The sequence below is a fragment of the Buteo buteo genome, chromosome 11, assembly GCF_964188355.1.
Source record: "Buteo buteo chromosome 11, bButBut1.hap1.1, whole genome shotgun sequence".
NCBI classification, from domain to species: domain Eukaryota; kingdom Metazoa; phylum Chordata; class Aves; order Accipitriformes; family Accipitridae; genus Buteo; species Buteo buteo.
Window position 1 is genome coordinate 14742263 of NC_134181.1, and position 21517 is coordinate 14763779.

At 40.1% G+C, this 21517-nt stretch overlaps 1 protein-coding gene across 1 annotated transcript; it reads right to left on the reverse strand.

Moving 5' to 3' along the window:
• Positions 1-587: 587 nt before the first annotated feature.
• On the reverse strand, positions 588-20155 carry SHCBP1 (SHC binding and spindle associated 1). Its single transcript, XM_075040146.1, has 13 exons — positions 20038-20155; positions 17626-17796; positions 16900-17015; positions 15696-15904; positions 14494-14586; positions 11727-11960; positions 11457-11625; positions 10067-10187; positions 6872-7003; positions 5859-5977; positions 5017-5103; positions 4530-4671; positions 588-3767 (listed from the first exon to the last, which is right to left on the reverse strand). The coding sequence occupies exons 1-13, from the start codon at positions 20153-20155 to the stop codon at positions 3457-3459; spliced, it is 2022 nt and encodes a 673-aa protein (XP_074896247.1). The 3' UTR covers positions 588-3456.
• Between the last annotated feature and the right edge of the window lie 1362 nt (positions 20156-21517).

The following is a 21517-nucleotide window of genomic DNA, read 5'->3' on the forward strand; positions in this document are numbered from 1 at the left end:
CTCCACTGACACAAACTCAGAGTTGACAGTCTGGCATGTCTTCTCTTACACTAATAAGGTTCATCCCAATATAAAATAATTTATACTGTAGCAGCTTTTCAGTTTAACATAGCTAATAAACATTTTATAAAAAAAAAAAAAAGAGGTGGGTGGTGGACTAAAAGTTATGACAAAGCTTGCAGCACTCCAGCTTTACTTCTCATGTGTTTTTTCATTAAAACATAAGTGAATTTTTGAAATATTGTTTAAAGTTGAGATAATATATAGCCAGTTATTAATTTCACTTTGTCTAATTAATCATTTACTGAGTTTTAAATTAGAAGCTCCAACTCAACTGATTTGCCTCAAAAGCTGTTTCATATAATCTAGGCTCACACCTTCAGTTGTAAAATCTTTTGCCTAGAGTATATAATTTTTATTAACCTAGATGAAGGCATGTAAATATCAATGCTTAATTACCAGAATCTGTGTTGTCTAGCAATCCCTTGGGAAAAGTGGATTCATAAAACAGGAATATAGACCCAATTTGTTGTCAGAAAGGTGAGATTAATACAATTTGTCACGTGTTACTGTCCAGGATTCAGGTATGATAAGCTGGGACAAGACATGCTGCATGCAGCTTATTCCTCCCCTAAGTATTTGTACGGCAGTAATTTATCTACCCAGTAAAGACATGAAGGGACAGGGAAGAGGTTGAAGACAAAGCTCAATGTTGCCAAGATCTGAGAAAGTAATCAGTAGTAAAAAGGCCAGACAAACAAAAAAATGGGGCCAGGACCAACTAGGTAAGCAATGGGGTAAATTTAATTGCACATTTAATAAGTGTAAAATGTAGTAAGTCAAAGAACAACAGGCTAGATACATAGGATGGGGAAATCTTATCCTGGGAGAAAGTTATTTTGCAGCTGCTTAAACATTTCTTGAAACAAAATGTTTTCACCAGCTTTTCTTTGGCAGCTACACAAGAAAGCATTCTGGAATTAGTTTCTCATTTAGGAGGCAAGGAACGTGCACAGAGAAGAGTAGATCATTACTCATCATTATAACATCAAATACCTTTAAGAAAAATTGAAGAAAATTTGAAAATGCAAGAAAAAATTAAAAATTAAGAAAAATATTTACACAAAAGAAACTGAATTTATAATTTCAAAAATATAATCCGCTAACAAAATGCATCACTCCAACCTAAGTGTACAAACCTTGTGTTAGTCAACAGTTCTTTATATTTAAACATTTCTTCTTCTGCACTTCAAAGGGGAATTAAAGCTGCAAAATAAAGAAACTTACATTTATCAGTGACATAAGTGACTGGAAGGACAAAACACTGAGATGAGAAAGGTCCATTCAAAGCTTAGTCCCTTGAGGCTCAAGTGTCATCAGTAATATAACCACAATTTTATCATACAGTTCCTGCACAAAGGAAATTGCTGGAAGTTGTACTAGCAGCCTCATCTTTTCATACTTTGCTCCTTGACCTACTGACAACCTGCACAATAGAATCACCACTGGCATCTGGCACAGGAACAGGCAAAATTGTGCTGGTATTGAAAGCAAAAGAGTTACATTTTTATTGGTATCTTCATAAATGTAAAGCTGAATTTAAAAAAAAAAAAGAAGATAAGAGGCTGTCAAGACATACGCCAGGCTTAAAATGAAGTGCAAAGGAAAAAAATGCTACCTACACATCACGAAGGCAGCTCACTCAGAATTACGGTTTTGAAAAGATGAAAGAACCACAAAATTAGTTTTTAGCCCCAGTCCTTTAATAAGGATTACATTCAGGAAATAAAGGCATAACATCAAAGCATGAAACATGGCATGTAACCTGATGAATAACTTAAGATACTAAACTACTGCCAGTCTTAGCATTAGGCTTTCACTTGACTCAAGTATTTCTTTAAAGTCACTAAGTGGCAAACATTTATGGGTTCATGCATGTTGAGATACTGCAATGGCATTTACGTTCATCAAAATGCAAAGTTTAGTCCTGAAGTCAAGTGTCCTGAGCAGAACAAAAACAGAAGCAGTGAGCTAGGAAAGCTGCAATGAATCCTGCGGGTCACATAATGGGAAAAAAATGCTTGTAAAATTCCACCTTTCTCTCTTCCTTTCTATCAGCTGCTCACACTAAAACAAATCATGTACTGAAGTGAATTTTGATTGTCATCTCAATTTAAGAACAGCTAGTGTGAAAAATCTGGATCAGACTATTCACATCCACTTCTAGGCAACGCATTCATTTCTAGTGAAGGCATACACCTGCTAAGTTACTTTCAGAAATTATTCCAAAGTCAATTTGCTGGCAACATGCTTTTTCCCTTCTTAACACCGTATTGGATTCTGTTTCATAGGACATCCTGAATCACTTAGGAGTTAGTATTTTCCTACATACATTTCACACAGCAGTTCAAAGACTGACCTACAACTCTTGAAGACAGTACAAAAGTTTGAAGGTGGCATCTAGATTTGTAATTAAAAATCAGAGAGGCACTGAGAAGGAAGAGTCCTCAATCAGGCAGTCCTTCCAATTTTTCCCTCAAGTAAAAACTAGTAACATGAACAGTGAGCTGCTGAAGTGCCTTTGTTTTACTGAATGTTTCACAGCTGTGGGCTGATAATACTGCAATGGAAAGTAATTTTTTAAATTTTCAATTCATTTCCAAAACCTCAGCTGCTGCAAGTAGCATATGGTTTTAAAAATTTTAGAATAATGCACTGAAAGGTACAGTACAAATACCACCAATAGACAGAGAGACACCTATTTTGATTTCTCTTTATTCAGATTAATGGAGTTTAGTTAGATGCTGTCATCCCTAAGGAAAAGGTGCACAGGCACTGGTAGCTGTTAGAAGTAAACAGCTGGGCACGGAAAGACACAGAAGACTGAATGATGCTACCCTTCCAAACGCTAAGTTTTCTAGAAAAACCTTCAAGTATGAAGCATGGCAGCCATTCCTAAGGAAGAGCATTTCACTAGCTTCTTTTCAATGTAAAAAATTAAAAAGTATGTCAATCTCTTATAGGAGTCAGCTGCAGACTAATGACACTTTAAAAAAAATACGGATGAAGATGTACCACTAATTGCCACACATTTGTTGTCCACTCTACATGATGAACCCTATCTATATTTTCTTTCTTTGAAGATTTTTTTTACAATGAGAAGTTAAATAAATACACTAAAAAAAAAAATTCAGAGAGCTAGCAAAGCAGCAGCACATAGATTAGCAGAATACATGCACAGTCTCCATGCTAGAGTTCTGTTTTCTACCATGTTATCCATACTTGCAGCAAGGAAGCAAAGTTTCCACATGCAATACTTATACTATTAATAAATATTTGACACATTTTAGTGACATTATGGAAGGCTAATGGAACAGGTTAACTCCTCTGAAAGCAGCAATGAAAATAATAGCTTGTGCAAATCTCCTATCGCAGTGCCATTAGGGGTCAGGACAGTCAGAAAAGAAAGGTACCAAAACTTCCTTTCCCATTCCATTTGAACTGATTGCCCACAATAGAAATAAACATTTCCTGTGACATTAAGCTGTCATCAGCTTCTGTGATTCCCAGTTCACTCAGTCTTTTTCTGTGCATCTGGCTCTTCCTTGCAGAAGTAACCCCGAGTTCATTTGCAATTTCATAATTGCCTTCAGTTTGTTCAGAAATCTCGGCTTGCTCATAAAGCTCCAACTCATCAGGTAGTTCTTCTTGCCGGAAGCCCTCTACACAGGCTGTCCCATCACCTGACTGGGTAGGCTGTATATTCCCTAAGTCAGGAAACAATAAGAATGTCATCACAATCATGCAAAACAGCCAAATAATTTAAAAATCCTGGAATTAAATTTTCTTCAGTCTTAACATTTTCACTTCATCCCACTCACTTTTCGGATAACTACTTAGTGACAGTCACATATGCCAAACACAGTGTAAGATGCTTAAGGAAAAGGTTTCTTCTTGAGATGACTTCAAGTTGCCAAGCGATAGTGATATTAGAGAAAATTACAGTGGGTTTACACATTGCACTTAGTGACAGTTCATGAGTAAGACCTAATATGAGAAATACAATTGTCACATTTTATTTACTGAAGAGAAAAAAATTCTTTGCTGGGAGCACATCTTGGCTCTAATACACAAAAGAAAAAATGAGCAGAGAATTATCATGAACCAGAAGAGCTGTAAGAGAAGCCATATCTGCTTTCTTGCTGGTCACACTCTTTTTTCTGGATGACCCAAGGAAGCCATCAGTCATACAGGCTCCACTTAGTAGGGAGCAGAGATGAGGTACGTGAGGACTTTACAATGGAAGCACACACACACCATGAAGCACAGACACTCACAGTATTTCTCTCCAGCAAGTTCATCCTTTAGGAAATTCCAGTGTTCCAAGAATTATGAAGATTTATTTTGGCTAAATCAATCTAGATGTTATTAGAAAATTTAAGAGACTTGGTTATGAATTATACAATTCAAAAACCTGGGTATACTAGATTTACTAGTTTTAGGAGTTTCTTCTAGGAAGATAAAAATACCTTTTGTTCTCTCCACTGAAGCATCCTTTACATCAGATGGCATTGTTGGTCTAACCAGGACCACACCATATCCTTCATTGTTATGGATCATATTATTGACCATGGTTATCTTGGGGATGTCATAATGTTCATCTAAAAAGTTCTACAGCAAAGAAATGGAAATCCAAGACATTATGTCCAGCTAAAGGGATGCAAAATATTTCAGTTTTAGGTAGAATCAGTTCTATGTATTGGCTAGAATTTTATTATTTGCCTATGCAAGTGACATTGTAAAAGGCATTTTCTTTCTGGCAGGTAAGAACTAAAACAAGTATACTGCTTTGATGGACCAGCCCAAGGCAAACAAGTACCATTATCATCGTATGTGACATATAAGAGTTCTACCATAAGGCAGCAAGGTTATAAGCCAACCTAAACGCAAATTATTTGCATTAATTCTAGCAGCTACAAGCTTTTGAAAAACAAGTACATTCTGCCTTGAACTGACCTTTATAAGTATTCCCTCCTTGCAGTGGTGTATGCCATTGTCTAACAGGGTGCAGGTACTACCTGGATATATTTCCACACCAGCACCCTACAAGATAAAATTGATAGCAGTTCACAAATAGTTCAGGCACATTTCCAGCAACTTGACAACTCCATTGCAGATCTTTGTGTTCACCCACCAGTTTACACAACGCAAAATTGTGTTACCACACCAGCTTCATGGCTTTGTTAACCAACTTTAGCAGCAATACTCAAGGTTGAGGCCCAAGAATAATATTATTATCACCAGTCCATAAAAGCTCTGGTAAAGAGTAACTGCACAGCCTTGCATTACTTTCCTGTTCTTCAGTCATCCACCTCAACACTCAAAGCTCCATCATTCTTCCAAACATCCTAATCAGAGTTCAGTTCTGTGCTTATCATCCTTATGTAAGAATCAAAGGACAAGGTGTCCAAAAAGGGCATTTCATTTGCAGAACAAATGCAAGGTTTAATAAGAAAATGATTTATGGGCAGAGAAAACAGAAAATCACTTCAAAAATATTGCAGGATATTAATCAGTCCAGCAATGCAGCAACATTATTTCTAGGTGTCCTCTGTTTCTACAGCATTTTCATATCATCACACACAACTTGTCATGAGACACTTCACTAGATACTGCTGGAGGCCACAAGACTCCTGGGACCAATCTCTTAAACTCAATAACATGTAGCTGTCCAAAATGAATTTGTAAAGGTTCCCTCAAGAGGGACAGAAGTCAGCCTATTACTGACTGTGTTATTTCCAAGCAGAAACCTTTATTTTAATTTAGGAAATAAGCTGGAGTTAAGAATTTGTTTGTACCTTGGCACCATACAGATCTGAGTTTTTCATTAATAGCTCAGCTGATGTTCGTACTGTTATGCCTGTTGTTTCACATTGTAACACACAATTCTCCAGGGTGGTTTTCCCATGATGGACATCTATATACACAGAAAACAAATATTGTTAAATGAATTAGTTATGCAAAGGCAAACCCCTCCTACAGCTAGATGAACCTGTAGCATTTTTGCAGTGTGATAAAATTACTATTTTAATTTTATCCATTTTAGGTTAATTTTACTGATATGGTTATGCATGGTTTGAACTCATGCTATTTTTCTGGTAGAAGCAGGAACACTGCTGCAAGGGAGCACTAGTCAAAGATTTGTCTTAAAGGTTTTTTGGCTTTTTTTTTTCCTTGAGAGTGACAGCAACTTTTCATTACATTCCTAAGAGACATTTGAATTAATAAGATATTAAATACATGTATACAGGTGTTAATAAACATTTTAACATGTTTCAAACCAAATGTCTGTTGAGGCGAAGAATTAATTAGCACCTTCTGCAAAGACAGAAGTCCATGGCCAATAAAGTTTGAATGTGCTATTGGCAAACAAAGTTCTATGCTACTTCTACAGCATACGCCATTTCCTCAGCGGAGAGCTGGCTGGGTTTAGCTACAGCTGAACATTGCCATGGGGGTTCTTTTGTGGAAAAAGGAATTATTTCCTTTTCCAGGTAGCCTGACATAGGCTGTGCAGCAGAGTCAGGTTGCCTTAACAGCAGAAAAATGATCAAGTCAAATGATCTTATCCCAGTATAAGAATAAAACGCAAGAGCCACAATAGCTTGAAAGTACAAAGAGTAGAAGTTATTTGGATGTCCACATTATAAGCAAGTTAAAAAGAAGGGGAAAGCCTTGATATTTATACCTGTAGGGCTCCTCTCTACAATATTTTGTTAAAACTAGTAAACTCCAACACTGAGTGTCAGCTTTAATTCTAACAGTAAATTATGAAAGATTCACAAAAAGGCCAAGACGCTTTTATACTTACTTAAAATCCCCTCCACAGCATCATGTTGCACTAACTTCAAACTGGAAATCCTTATATTGGCTCCTGTACAGTCAACAAAGTTGTCTCCTTTCCCTTGTTTTTCTATCACGATATCATCTGGCAGGCCATAGCCTTAAAGCAGAGGTGAAAGATGCAAGTTTGATGAATAACTGGTAACAGTCAGGTGCTTAGTACATAACAGACATTTAAATTAAATACAGAGGTTTAAAACTTGAGGTCTAATATCTTGAGTAGGATTTTCCACCCAGTGGCTAGGCTACACCTATCCCCTCTGTACCAAGGTACAGGCACTCAAAACCAAAATCAAAAGTTACCTTATTTGAATGACACACAATAAAATGCAAAGTTATTTTAGACAGTTGAACAAAAGGGTAACTGATCTCACATTTCCCAAGGCCAAAGTTCTCACTCCCAAAAGTTACAACAGAGCAGAGAGATGCAGTAACCAAGGACACACAGGCACCTGCAGTCTGCTTTCAAAGTATGGAAGTTCACTAGAGCAGGCAGAGGTTCCAAAGAACATGGGGGGGAAAAAAGCAGTCACCATCACAACACAAGGAAGCAAGTGCAAAGGACTTGATGTTGTTAATAAGCTTCACTCAACTTCCCTATTTAAATGAAACTTGGGTCAAAATTTAATGTTCCTGTGTTACACAGGCTTCCAGATTAATTCAGATTAAAAAGAAACTTTCACAAGCATATGCCAACATTGATTTACTAAGCCATCCACAGTTGTCAGCATTCAACCACTTACAGGGAAATTTATGAGCATGTAAAGCTTTTATTGCTTGTCACTGACAAGAATCATGATAAGAAAAGCAATAATGCAACATCTATTAAAGCAGCATGAGTCCTATCATTTTCTGAAAGCGCACACAAACTCACATAAGAAGTGCCTGAGCAGAATGCTAGCTTTTAACCAAGTACATAAATACTGTAATGTGCAAGTAGAAAGGTTAAAAAAAGAAAAAAACCTTTGAACAGGAGTTGGCAGAAAGTTTTAAAGACAGCAGATTTAATGCAAAGTTAAGTAATTGATACTTCAACAGACTATACTATCTAGAAATCTTTTCCCACTGCTACTGATTTACAGTCTCCCCCTGGGGAGGAGGTGGCATGGGGCAGTTTACTTCCAGCAAGTAAAAAGAGAGCACCATAGGACAGCAAATGGCAGATCTAGCTTAACTTCACACCACTACAGAAAGAGGTTATTATCCAAGGCGAGAGTTGAAGAATAATTGTCCTACAGACTACCTGCAGTTTTTCTAACCACACTTTTAGCTTGCTTTACACATCACCTCTGAAGTAGCAGCTCTAGTAGTAAGAAGGAAGCCAGTGCAAAGACAAGGAATAGAGAAGGAAGGATTCACCTGCTGTCAAGTGGTGTCAATACACAATGTGGTCACGGCTGTACACCCTGCCTATAAGCTAAGTGACTCCACAGGAGCTAACACTGATCACAGGTATTAGACGGGCTGATCCTACTGGTTCCCCTCCAGCTTGAACAACTACTGTACAAGCAAAAGGGAAGTTCTTAGGTGCCTTTGCTACACAGCTTTGTCAGGTGTTAAAGTTATCCTTGCCATGATTTTCTGCAGCAGCTACTGCTTTAACCATATTTAGTTCTTCTAAGTTTTTATTTATCCCTGACTTACTAATCCCCATGCTTTCAACGTTACTACTGATTTGCACAGTTGCTGGAAGAAAATAAAAGCTCTACTAAGCAAAGTGACATTATATCTTTCATGAGTCACCCCTTCATCTCAAGAAAGCCACCAAAACGGCCAGCTGCTCAGATTAGTGCCAGCAACATTTTTCTTGATGCTCCTACTTCAAACGTTTTTGCCTGCTACTATTGCTATAAAAACTTCTCTAACAGGAGTCCATAAAAGATCAAATACCTTGACATGTACTCATTATTCAGAGAGTGGTTCGCACTAAAGATACATATTTATATGCCTTGCTCCTTAAAACAGAGCAGCTCATCCTTTAATAGGTGTGCTATTGCACCATTTGTATTACTGTTTCCTCAAAGCTAGAAAAGCAATAAATACCACCCCACACAATTTTAGAACAATGTCATTCTTGCAGATAAATAAAGCACTTTACTGAGGTCCTTTATCCTGCAAGTGCATTGTCTATCAACATGCATATCTATATAAATCAAACACACACAAGAGAAGGGCAAGAAAGAAAATGACACTCATAAAACAAGGGCAAGAAAAATAAAGTCTAGAACAGCAGGAAATTAAACTCCCAGCCTTCTTCCCATTAAGAAGTTTTGAGAAGATAAAAATTCAGCTAAATAAGTATCTGAACAGCTGCACAAGCCCCAGTGATATACAGACTATTACCCTGCAACAGAGCATGCATGCCTAAAGCAGAGGAATTACACTGAGAAATCAAGAATTGTGAGGAAGAGATAGCAACATATCCTAGATGAGGCAGAAGTATTTTAAACACAAATATTTTGCAAGAAAAATGGAATTGCAGATGCTGTGTCTATTTCTACAGAAAAAATACACACGTTAAATCAACAGCTCCCTCTACCCTGCACTTCACAGAATGCAGACTCACATTGGTAGCCCCCACACACATTGTGGACATGCAATAAGTGCTATAAACTAAGTTCTAATAGCACCTGGCTCTTTTCCTCTGTATTCACCAGTGCTATACTGGCCGTGAGTCTCAGAGTATACCTCTGAAGCAGATTAAGACATGCAAAGAACAAGAAGGACATCTCTCAAGTACTCTTAAGTTACCGGCTTTAAAAATTGAAGCCTCTCAGAATGACTTCTGTGCTTCCTAGATTTAAAGAAAAAAAAAAATCAAGTCCCTCATGTTTCTGTTGAATCCTTTCTATTATCTATAATCTGTAATTATAATATTATCTATATAATCAGGATTTATCCAGACAAATATTTAGGAGGAAATTATGAATTTGCTAAAAATCAGCAAAATTTGCAGTTTATTTGCAGAAGTAACTATGCCTAATAAAACACTGTACTCCATCCTGCATTAGACATGCCTCTATGAGCAGAAATAGGAACACTTTAAAGAAAAAAGCAAAGGCTTCCACCAAACTCTGCAAAAAGTAAATCCTTATGCAGAGCTAATTTAAGATATTCACAGTTTACTTTGTTTTAAGGACCTTTATGCTAGCAAACCTTCTACCTTCTAGTTCAACTGAATCAGCAATGCAGAACACGCCATCTACAACATAATGACCAGGACAGATGATGACTGTGTCTCCTTCATAACAGGCATTTACAGCTGCCAGTGGATCATTGTGAAACTGTAAAAGACAAACAATATAATCAGCTCCTGAAGAATGCTATAAAAATGGATGCATTTATGCCCTTAAAGCTTGCTTTTCAATTAAATGTTGCTGCTTTTGCTTAAGAGAAACCCTTTTTAATGGCACCAATAATACACAATTTCTACTTTGAATTCAAGAATCATAGCACACTCTGGACAAAAACAGCTTTAAAACGTTCCTTTCATGTTTATGTCATGTCCATTGCCCCATGAGAAAACTGGGGCAGAGACACAGATTGAAGAGAGCATATGCACCAGAAAGCAAATCTCAATATGGCCTTGGTTCCAGGCCAACATTTGAATTGTCTCAAGTGACTTGCCATGAATTACTGAAGAAATAGATGACAGAAAGTAAAGAAAATAAAAAATACAAACAACTCAGCAACTAGATTTGAGCTGGTCTGAATACTGATGTAACCCTGGTGCAAGTCACCCCAAAATAGAGTTCAGATATTACAGTGGCAAATATGGGGTCCCCATGGTCCTTTTCTGTGCCCAAAGAGGGCAGGCTGATAGCCTTCACAAATATTACTGGGAGATTCTGTATTGAAGGATAACAAATAGTACAGAAAAATTGCACATTTATTGCTTCCCAGCAAATCCCAGGATAAGCATAGTGAGCGCATTTTTCAATTGCCAAGTCAGAAAATCTGATTTATAGCCCAAAAGTTAATCCAGGACCTTCCCTGTGGCTCCATTTTGGCCACCTGTAATTCATGAACTTGATCAGAATACAGCAAGCAATTTCATTTGGGCCCAAGGAATCCAGACTGTAACTGCTGAAGTGGTAAGTCCTGTCTGAATTCACTAAAACTAAATATAACTGCTGTTAAATAAATGTATCTCCTACACAGAACTAAAGCAACAGAATGACATTTCTTTCTTCAAACTCTAGATCATTATCAGTAGCATCAAAAGACACAGGTATTTCAAAACTATATATAAGTATTATGCCTTACCATGTTTCATTGTAGAATTATTTCAGAAGGTTTATCTCATTATTTCCTACACACAGGAAGGAAACTGCTTGTATAGAGTACTCAGCAGACACAAATGAATTAAAAGAAATTATTTGCATCATCCAGTCTTACCACTTATTGTTTAAATTACAGTGGTTTTTTTGAACTGACAAAAAAATAACACCGAGCAAATGTAGTATCTTGCACATGATAAATTAACTTACTCTTCCACATTGTTTCTTGAGGAGAAAAAAGTATTAGCAGACAGACAATTCCTGTTACTGTACCTGTATTTCTAGTTCTTCACCACAAGATTCAGGGCAAAGCTTGTCCCTTAACAACGACTGCAGCAGACTTGCCATCATGGTTGAGGATACAACATGAGTGATCTTGGTACCTGTTGGTCTCAGTCCTTTAGCTTGGAGACCACTGTTTTTTTGGTAACCAAACACATACCTAAAACAAGAGTAACAAAGCCATCAGTTCTTTCTTCGGTAAAGAACATCCATGTATAGATACCCATATGGCCCTCCTCCTTGCACAAACCCACCGAGTACCTCAGCAGAGGATTCTCAATTAGTTTCAGCTTTTGTTTTAAGTGCTCTATTTTCTCATACAATTTTAGTCCTTCCACCATGGAGACGTTTTCTACTTCTGAGTCTGAATCACTGCTTGATATGCTGTTCCTCACATTTAAAAACTTCCTGTAAAGCTCTTCACATTGAGACAACAAGTTCTGGTAATCCGCTACAAGCCCAGAAGGTACACGGTGTTCAAGGATGTCATAATGCCTGCAAGTTAGAGCAAGGGGTCAGTGTATTTTGCATTTACAATTTTGAAAGATCAAATACAAACCCGGAGAGAACATGAGGAGTTCTGCATCTGTACTTCAGTCAAGATTCTCTGCAGTCTATATCAATCTTTTTTGAAAGCAGCAAAACCAAAAATCTGCACAGACAAACACATAATTTTCTAAATAGTTGCCCATCCACCTTGAAAGTTTATATGCAATTATCAGAAACTCACTCTAAAACAAAGGCAAAAGCACAGCTACAAGAAATAGTAAGAATTTAGAAGGTAATTAGATATAAAAATTAGTGTATTTTTAAGCATTTATTAGAAAAATTGAGAAAATCATGTCTGAAATAGAAGAAAAATCCTATAATGTGAAGTCTCTGTTAGCAACAACCTAAACAACTACCTGGACAAAAACACAGAATGAATAAGAAAGGCATTATTAGCACCAGATGAAGATGTGAAGGCACTGCACGGTAAATTTTCCACCATCCCAAGAGTATCCTCTACAAATGAAACTGCAGGCCAGAAAATGCAAGCCCAAAGTTGCATTGCCAAAGTCAGAAAGATGAGGACATCTGCCAGCTAGACGGTGCCAAGAACTCCAGGGTCAATCACGCAAGACCAATCATGGTCACTACAAAAAAGCTGGACAGCAATGAATGATACAAATAAAACAAGATTTAATAATCTCCTACCATTTTTGTAGGGAACCAACTGAACACAGTATAAATAGCTCTATTCAAGAGGTTACATGAAATAAGGGCAAAGATGTTCCCTCAACTTTCTGAGGTTCTTTAAAGGGTGCACTTAAAGCATACTGCAAAGAGCAAGAAAATCTGCAGAGCATTCAACATCTATACAGTTCCAATAAACAGGGTGTACAGAAACACAAAGAGCCTCACAATGGCACTCACTTTGGCAATGGGGTTATCGGAGGCAACAGAGTAAGTCAATGCAGTGTGATTAACAGCAGAAGAATTTATAGCAATATAGAAATATAAAATATTTGAAGGAAACTGAATGTTGTACGTAATTTGGCCCTGAAATGCATGCTCTACATTTTTCATACAGCTTTACTTGACTCAGATAACTAGTACAACCTAATGTGCAATGTAAAGATACTGTTTGTTCTCATTAAAACAGTGCACACCAGAGACCTGAAAAGTTTAAAGCATCATATATTTCCGTGCATTGAAGTTTAATGTTATTTCTGAGCTGACACATCAGTGCTTAGATCAGAATGCAGGATAGCACCAACATCAGTGTAGCCTGGAGGACAGACTTTGTATCAAGCATGGTATGGGAAAACAAGAAGGGATAACATTTACTTTTCTGCTTGAAGACATTGTTTAAGTATTTTGGATTCTCACTAAAATGGCTGTAAGGCCACATACAGTGTTAAAAAAAATAACAACATTATCCCCTGGCACATTGTTGCATTCTGGTTTCATTCTATGCAGTCTCCATAAGGCTCCAAAAACTCAAAAGCAGAATAGCCATTTGCTGGAGCATACAAGTACAAACACTTCAGAAACATGTACAGCTTCCATATATAACACTTCCTCCTAATTTATACAATCTCAGAAAAATACAGGCATATCAGAGTCCTCAAATGCCACATAGTGTCCTATTTCAAAGAAAGGCCTGCAGCCACCTTTCTAGTGTGGGTAATTATACTAATTTTCTTTGGAAAGCACGTGCTACATGCTATAGTCTAGCACACGTAATGCCTTATTCTAAATAGCATTTCAGGGTAGGTTATAAATATTCACTGATGTAGTTCCCCAGCATCACAGCAGTATCAAACCCGGATCTGAATGACACACAAACTTCGGAATACTCATGATGCTAAGTTATAGTAAGTAAAAGAATTGAAAAACAACTCTCATGAAAGACTTAAAAGATAGTGTACCAAATCTCAGGGGAAAACCTACAGTAAAAATCACTTTTTAATTATTTGTTCCAGGTATGTTTTATGGTGTGCTTTAGTTATTCAGCACCCTCAAAAATATAATGAGATTGTGTCCTTGTGCACCACTTCAGTTCCATATGGCCGGACAGCATTAAAAAACTTTCGGAAAACCTAATGCCAACTAATCCTACTAGGGAAAGAAATACACACATTCATCCTTCAGCATGACCAATTTACAAGTTTTTGTTTACATTCAGTTCCATTCTGGTTCTTATTCTATGTCCAGAGGCATCAGAGCATCCCACGCTAGCTTTAATTAGGATTACAATTCATGTGCCTGCAATTTGAAGGAGGCAATAGCTGGGTGTGAAGCGCCATCTGATGGAAGGTCAAGGATTACAGGGAAAAACTGACAGTTCAGAAATCAAGTGGCAACCTCAGTTACACCCTCTTTACATAAAAAATTTTGACCATCAGACAGTGAATGCTGTTAGAACAACTTGCTTTGATTTACTAGTGAACTGGTTTTTTTTTAAATCTAGTTGTGTGTCACTATTCTCACATCACCCTTCCCTGTGGTTCTACCCTAATAATATCAAAGGTGTTGCACTTACAATCTCAGTCGAGGCTCAACACATCGCACAAAGTAATCAAAATCATCCTCCTCCTCCTCATCCCAGGTCCGCCAGATGCACTGGTAGAAGAACCTTTTGAAGCAAAGTAAGTGTTTAAGGCCATGTTTACCTGAGCAGAGACAACAGCGCTGGAAACACAGATGTAACTAACTTGAGAATTCACCTCAAAGCATCACCTCTCTCCAATTCCATGTTACTGTCCTGTAAACTATTTAGTATACACAGAAGTTATGTCTTGTCTGTTGTTTACCTGCATAAAGAGTTTTATTTTGTGTATCTAAGTTCAAAATTCACAATAGCCTGAGTCCCACTTCCATCAAAAGAGAGTGAACAGCTAAAAGCTGGATTTGGAAACAAGACTTACACCCTTAAGATCCTGAGGCTTTTTGGTTGTTTGGTTTTGGCCAGGCATCCTTCAGCTAAGCTTTCTTTTTGAGAATGAGTTTGTCACCTCCATCATCCAAGCTTACATCTCCATTACTGAGTAATTCTCAACAGAACGTGTCTCTTCTCCCCTTTTCCTCCCACACCCACGACTTCTGAAACAGCTCATTTTCCAGATGGGAAGGTCATTACTCCTATTTTAGGTTTTTCATCCAGTTCCACTGCTTATCTGTAGACAGCTTTCAAACAGCATGTCGTACATGAAAACAAGGTAGATGGAAAAGAGACAGAGAGATGATAACGAAAGGAAAAGAAAACAGAAGTAGTAAGAAGTGAACAGACACCTGAAGAATAAAGAGCAAATTTATGGGAGGAGGCAAAATGCAAAAAAAATAAGAATGGGACAAAAAAAAAAGGAAAAATCCACCAAAATGTTATACAAGAGAAAGAAACACTGCACTAGAGCCAGCAAGGTGATACAGCCCAAGGAAATCTGAGGTGGAGAAGAGAGGGAAAGCAACATAATTTCCTCCCCATCCCCTTTGGACACAAAAAGCAGACTGACAATAAGCTGCAGCTAAATGTACCTTGTGATTGTGTGATTACCTGTAGCTGCAGAGGACACCACAGATTTTCTTTGTGAGCTGTCCCTTCATAGTACCCGTCATCAGAGTTACCTGGGAGAGCTTGGCTTGTGAGGCTGCCAGCATGACCACAAAAACTCAGGGCACCATCCGTTGGATACTATCAGAGTGTAATTGTTCAAGACAAAAATTAAACCTTGAGCATTTTCCTACCTGACATGCTCTACAGCTAGTGCTGTCTGGTCAAACTCTCCTGATTCATCATACACAACCCACAGCTCCTGCAGTGGTATCTGACACTCCTTCAGCTCTAAGAGTTCCTGCATGCAGTCCAGGGTAAAGGTGCTATCCCATGACTCGCACAGGAAAGGCTCACTGAGTTGCACAACTGCTTTCAGAGCTGAGTACTCCACATCAACAACCTGTTGGAACGAAGAGTTTTTAAGATTTCTTAGAACCTTAGATACAGCTGAGGAAGGCTAACACAACGTGCATAAGTCAGCAGACCATGCTGCAATTGCCAGTTGACCCACACAAACCAATGCACATTGCATAGTGCAGCAAAGGCAATCTATTCAGCTGAAGTGATAACCCCAGAATTAAGCTTCTCAGAACCACACATCTAGAGCCTTCTCCACATTAAAAACTTCGTTCAATTCCCTCATAATACTCATACAAGGCCAGTAAGCTGCTTCCCAATTTTGGGTTTTTCTGGTTTTCTTTGTTTTGGTTTTTTTTTAAAAAGAGGCAAAAGCAGTATCCTCAGACGCAAACAAATCATTACCTTACAGTTCCTAGGGACTCCTTTGGGGCTCATTTTTCAAAGTGCCCACAAGACACAAACAATCCAAAGAGTTAGTCTGGGCCCATGAAATCCATTTTGCCACTAATTGGGCTGAAAAGCTGAGGGGGTACAAAGTTTTTTCCCCTTTTCAAACATGTAATGGTACTGCAAGCTTGAACATCCAAGGTTTGCACAAACATGTATGATTTAGACATTGAGATACCTAGAAAAGGAGTATCCCAAACGAGCAATCAATCCTCAGTGGGTCTGTGACAGGGGTATGCAATGCAGAAGAGCTACTGTCAGTACCAACGTGGGTTAAAAGGAAGAATTTTACTGATAAAAAAACCTGACAAATGAACAGAGCCTGATACTTGAAAAGACTACATTACAGCAGCCAGCTTTGGACCAAGTACTTATGCTTTCTGCGCCCACAGAATTCTACCTCATGGCTCACTCGCACTGACTTGGTGTTCCCCCTTCCAGTTTCAAGCAAGGAGCCCTTTGAAAAAATTCCTATTGCCCTAGCCATCAAAGGCAATTAGATATGAAAACATTACTGTTTTCTACCAGCTCATAAACTTCAGAGATGTTAATTGGAGACAAATGCCTGAGCAACTGCGTTCCATTTACCTCAACAAGGACCTCAAACACATTAGTGCGCCAGACTGCCTGCCATCCAGATGGTTCCAGGACCTTCTCTAGGTACTCAGCTGTGAATTCTTTCACCTCAGAAGCTTTGCAGTCAGCTAAAAAGAAATTGAAGACAGTACACTTATGCAAGGAAAGAAAGCATAGTCCTCCAGATCATTGGAAAATGAAAGTCAACACAGTTGACATGTTCCTCTACCTCATCTAAAGTTGGACTTCATTCTGTTTTGCTCATGATAACCATCAGCATTTTTGCTGTCTCTCTCACTACTGAGAGAGCTGAAGAGTCATCTGTTTTGTGCTTCTCTGGAAGAAGAGATCCAGTACTCAACCTTCCAAGTACTGAAGGTTTCTGTGTCAGTGGTATTAAACAGCTAGCCTGTGCCTTATCTTAAATAGTCTTACTACACACAAAAAAGTTCTAGTAAGATCAGTTAAAACAAGGCACAGAATCCAGTATTAGCACCTTTGCCTTTCAATCATTCAGATTTTATTTACTGATATTAAAACCATTGCCTCCTGGTCCACCAGCTAGAGCAGCTCAGGTTACAGCATAAGTGATGGCAGTACATTACATCTTTTCCAGTCCTCGTTATTATGAGCATCTCACAGTTTAATATGGAATTGACTCCATTTAAACTGGATCATTTAAATAGTCACTACAAGAAACCTGACTACATGTTCTTTTTTTACTAAGAAATTACTTACCCAAGATGTAATCCTGGTAAGCTTTAAATCGCTCGTAAAACAAAAGATGATCGGTGTGAAAAATATCTGGAAAAAGCACATTCCCATCTGGCACAGTCCTTCCTAAAGCAGTCCCTGGTTTGTCACGACTGCCATAATCACTACAGGAATCATCATCTTCCTGGAGCAGATCTGGGGAGGGGAGTGGGAACAAAGCAAACCCCACAAACTGTCAGTTCAATGCAATCATCACTCAATCCTCTATTCCCAAAGAATTCCTGTTCAGCCCAAGGTCTATCATGAACCTGCTTTCTACAACACATCTTAAATTATTCTCAGTGAAGAGACCATCTTACTTGGTTACTTGCTCTCTTCTTCAGAATATTTACCCTGTCCCAGAAGAGGATCTCCCAATTTGTTGCCACCTGCCCTGAGCTGCAGTTACATGCTAATTTACTTTATTCTATATGTTAAGATCTAAAATACTTTAGGTAATACATTCCCATTATGTACACATTTTGCCTTGTTAGTACACTGCCTGCATCACCCAGATGTCATATCAAGCAATAACCCAAATGATTTTGGAACATGCATAAAACCAGCTGATCCCACACACAACTGATCCAATATAATGCACAGAATTACTGTGAGCAAAGAGCAAAATGTAAGATGAATGATAAAACCGCAGATACTAGTCTGAGCTAAACATGTGTTTTCACAGTTGCCCTTTCCTTAAGTCTTTTCCTGTTCTTCAGTACAAGTATTCCTTTTGTATTTTAATAAACTAACAAATAACAAAGTCCCCACACCTAAAGTCTCCATGGAAATTCCAAGCAACATATTTAGACAGAAGGGACACAGCGTTGTAATTTTTAGCCCACTTAAATGGACATTGGCTGAATCTTTACTTTGAAGGGCTCAATGCAATGATAGCACCCCTTTAGAAGTCTCCAAAAAAGTGTCTCCACTTGCATTCTCATTACAAACTCAGTGAACTCAGTCACTGTTGGTCTAACAGTATCTCTCAGGCCTGGTCATCCAGAAGTTCAGAAAATATTAGAGATGACCGCAGTAAACCACGGGTGATGATGATTGAGGTCATCTTTTTTCTTTCCATTAATGTAACATCTCAAGACAACCTCATTGACCATAACTTGATCCTTTAACAATCCATAGGCTTTTTCATTAGACTACAGTCTGACCTTTACTATATACCTAACAAAAAAAAAAAATCACATTCTATTTCTAACATATCCCTTACATTTTAGGACGTGTTATGAAAGCTAGCAGTTTTGACCTCAAATTTGTTAAAGGTCTTACACATCTGGGGCCAAACTCAATCAACAGAACAAAAAACAGAACCAGTGTATGAGCCAATTACAAGTCCTTAGACAATATAACTTTTCTTTGTAGCAGAACCACCATAATAACACATAAAGAAAGGAAATAAAAAGGTGATTTTAACCATCAAGAATGATTTATGAAATATTTTTAAAGATTTCTATAAAACTGTAGCTATGTTACATGTACACTGTAAACAAGAATTTTTTTCCTACACATCCATAATCAAACCCAGTAACCATGATATCAATATCCTGTACAAGCCACACTATGAATTCCAGAGCACAACATAGGTTCCAGAACAAGGTATTTAATTTAGCGTGCTCTTTGTTTACAAACTACAAGCCCATAACCACGTATCAGTAATGACCTGGCACTGAGCAATGATACTCAATAGATACTCAAAGCACCAACATTCCAGTATTGTGCTGTTAAGGCAGAGGGCAGGGGAGTCACTTCCAGGAAAGCGTTTTTCCTCTGTCTGTGTCAAACGCATGCATGTTCCTGGACGCCGATTTAAAAGCCCGCGGTATGCACCCGAGACACACACCGTAAGTTCACAATCAAAAGAAAATGAAAACATTTTACTTTACTGTCCGTATTTCCAAAGACAACCCTACGTCCTCTCGCAGGTCACATTTCTGCCACGCACCAGCAGACTCCCGAGCCGGCGAGCGCTGAGCCGCAGCCTCCGTGCCGGCACCCGCACGGGGGCGGACCGACAACAGCACGCGTCTTCCCGGGAAGGGCGGCCAGGCAGCAGCGCGGGTTGCCCGTGCAGGCCGTGCGACCTCCGCCCGCAGAGATATCGAAGGCCCGGTCTGACCGGCTCGGAGCGGCCCGGTCTGACCTCGCAGCCCCTGGCCCCGCGGCAGCCGCCTCCAGCGTCGGCTTCCGCAGCTGCAGAGCCGCCCCGGGCAAACGATGCGTCCCTGCCTGCGCTGCCCTGAAGCGGGGCGGACGGTGTCAGCGGCCCTCCCGCGGCTCGCCCCTCCCTTTCCGAGCGGCGGCGGGACCGGGGCGCGCCGGGCCGTAGGTGGCCCCGCGCCCTTCCTCCCCGCGGGGCGGCCGCCCGGGACAGGGAGCCCCTACCTGGCTTCGCCTCCTCGGCGTGCTCCCGCAGGCCAGCGCTGCTCACGGCCGGCAGCGGGGCCTGACCTTCCCCCGCCAGTGCCTGTTCCGCGCTCCCCGGCAGCTCCGGTTCGGCCATGCTGCCTGCCCGCCGCGCGCGGCTCCGCCCGCTGAAATTTCAAACTTCCCCGGGAGCTAACCCTCCGCAACGTCACCGGCAGCGACGGCCCTGATTGGCTAGCGGCAGCCGCGGTCGTGTCCGGCCCCAACGGGAGAGAGAGCCGTTACCGGCGAGCGCCGCCTCTCAGAGGCCCTTTCTGCCGGGGCGGGCTGGCGCCATAGTCGGCCCCTAGGGAGCTTCCCCGCCGGGCGCGAGGGCGAGCGGCTAGTCGTGGGGCTCCGGCGCTGTCCCGCCGGCAGGTCCCGTTACCCGCAGTTATGCCTGGCGGCGGGGATGACCGTGACCGGTACTCACCCGTTTCCCAAAAGGCTGGCTGGGCTCCCTCTGGAGCAGGGCGGCAGCCGGAGAGGTCGGAAACGGAAAAGAATGCTTAAAAACTTCCACCCGTCAGTCATGACCAGACCGATAAGCTGGGTCCGTTCGCGTGAGACAAAACACGGAAGTGCCGGCGAAGAGGGGCCCCGCCGCTCCCAGCTGCAGGTCTGCTGCCAGCCGCCGTTGCGGCCCCGCGCAGGGGGGTTCCACAACGCACTGACCGAAGGAGCGTGGCCGCAGAAACGTAAAACAACCAACAATCCCCCCCCCCCAACAAAACCAAACCAAAACATAATTCACTGAACGACTTCTTCACTTAACTCCAGGAAGACATGCTTTGCTTTTAGCTCGTGACCGGCTGCTACACATAAAGCACCTCATCAAAATTTAAAGCCCGGTTTCCCCCCCTCTGAATTTCTTAGAGGATCAGTGTCCTGTGATGGAAGACAACCATGCAGATTTGGGATAGTACGGATTCTGTTCACCTAACGTACCTCTGCCCACACTGAAGCAGAGATTCCCACTGTACACCAGGCTTTGGAGAGCTGGTCCTGGCAAGTCAATCATTTCAGATCAATGCCACACAAAAACTGGTTTTGACCTGTATCAGCACAACAGGTTATTGGTTTTATCAACTGTAACAGTACACAGTAGAAATTTTAAAATGGGAAGCATTCATTTCTCCTGCAAACTGTAGCTATTTTTAAATGGTTTTTGAAACAATTACTTCAAAACTTAAATGGCCACGAGGGGGCTGCCTTAGATGTCTAACAACATAATTAAACAGCTACCAAGTTAGAGTTTCTTCATGTTTACTTTCCAAATATTAATTCTTTTGCAGCAGCAGTACAAGGCCCAAAGCAGTTTACACATTCAGAGTAAACCAACAACCCTATTCATCCCGGCATTACACGAGTCTGAGTTGCCACTGGTCCACAGAAATCAACCCTTGCCCATCATAACCCCAGAAGATAAGACAGTATCTTAGACCCCAAGACTTTTCTC

Excerpts from the sequence above, each read along its gene's own strand:
- SHCBP1 (XM_075040146.1), bottom strand. The coding sequence starts at position 20,155 with ATGGCCGAACCGGAGCTGCCGGGGAGCGCGGAACAGGCACTGGCGGGG. Across the intron at positions 17,797-20,037 it reads CGCCGAGGAGGCGAAGCCAG|ATCTGCTCCAGGAAGATGAT; the intron begins GTAGGGGCTCCC and ends TCCCCTCCCCAG. Across the intron at positions 15,905-16,899 it reads TGTTTGAGGTCCTTGTTGAG|GTTGTTGATGTGGAGTACTC; the intron begins GTAAATGGAACG and ends TCGTTCCAACAG.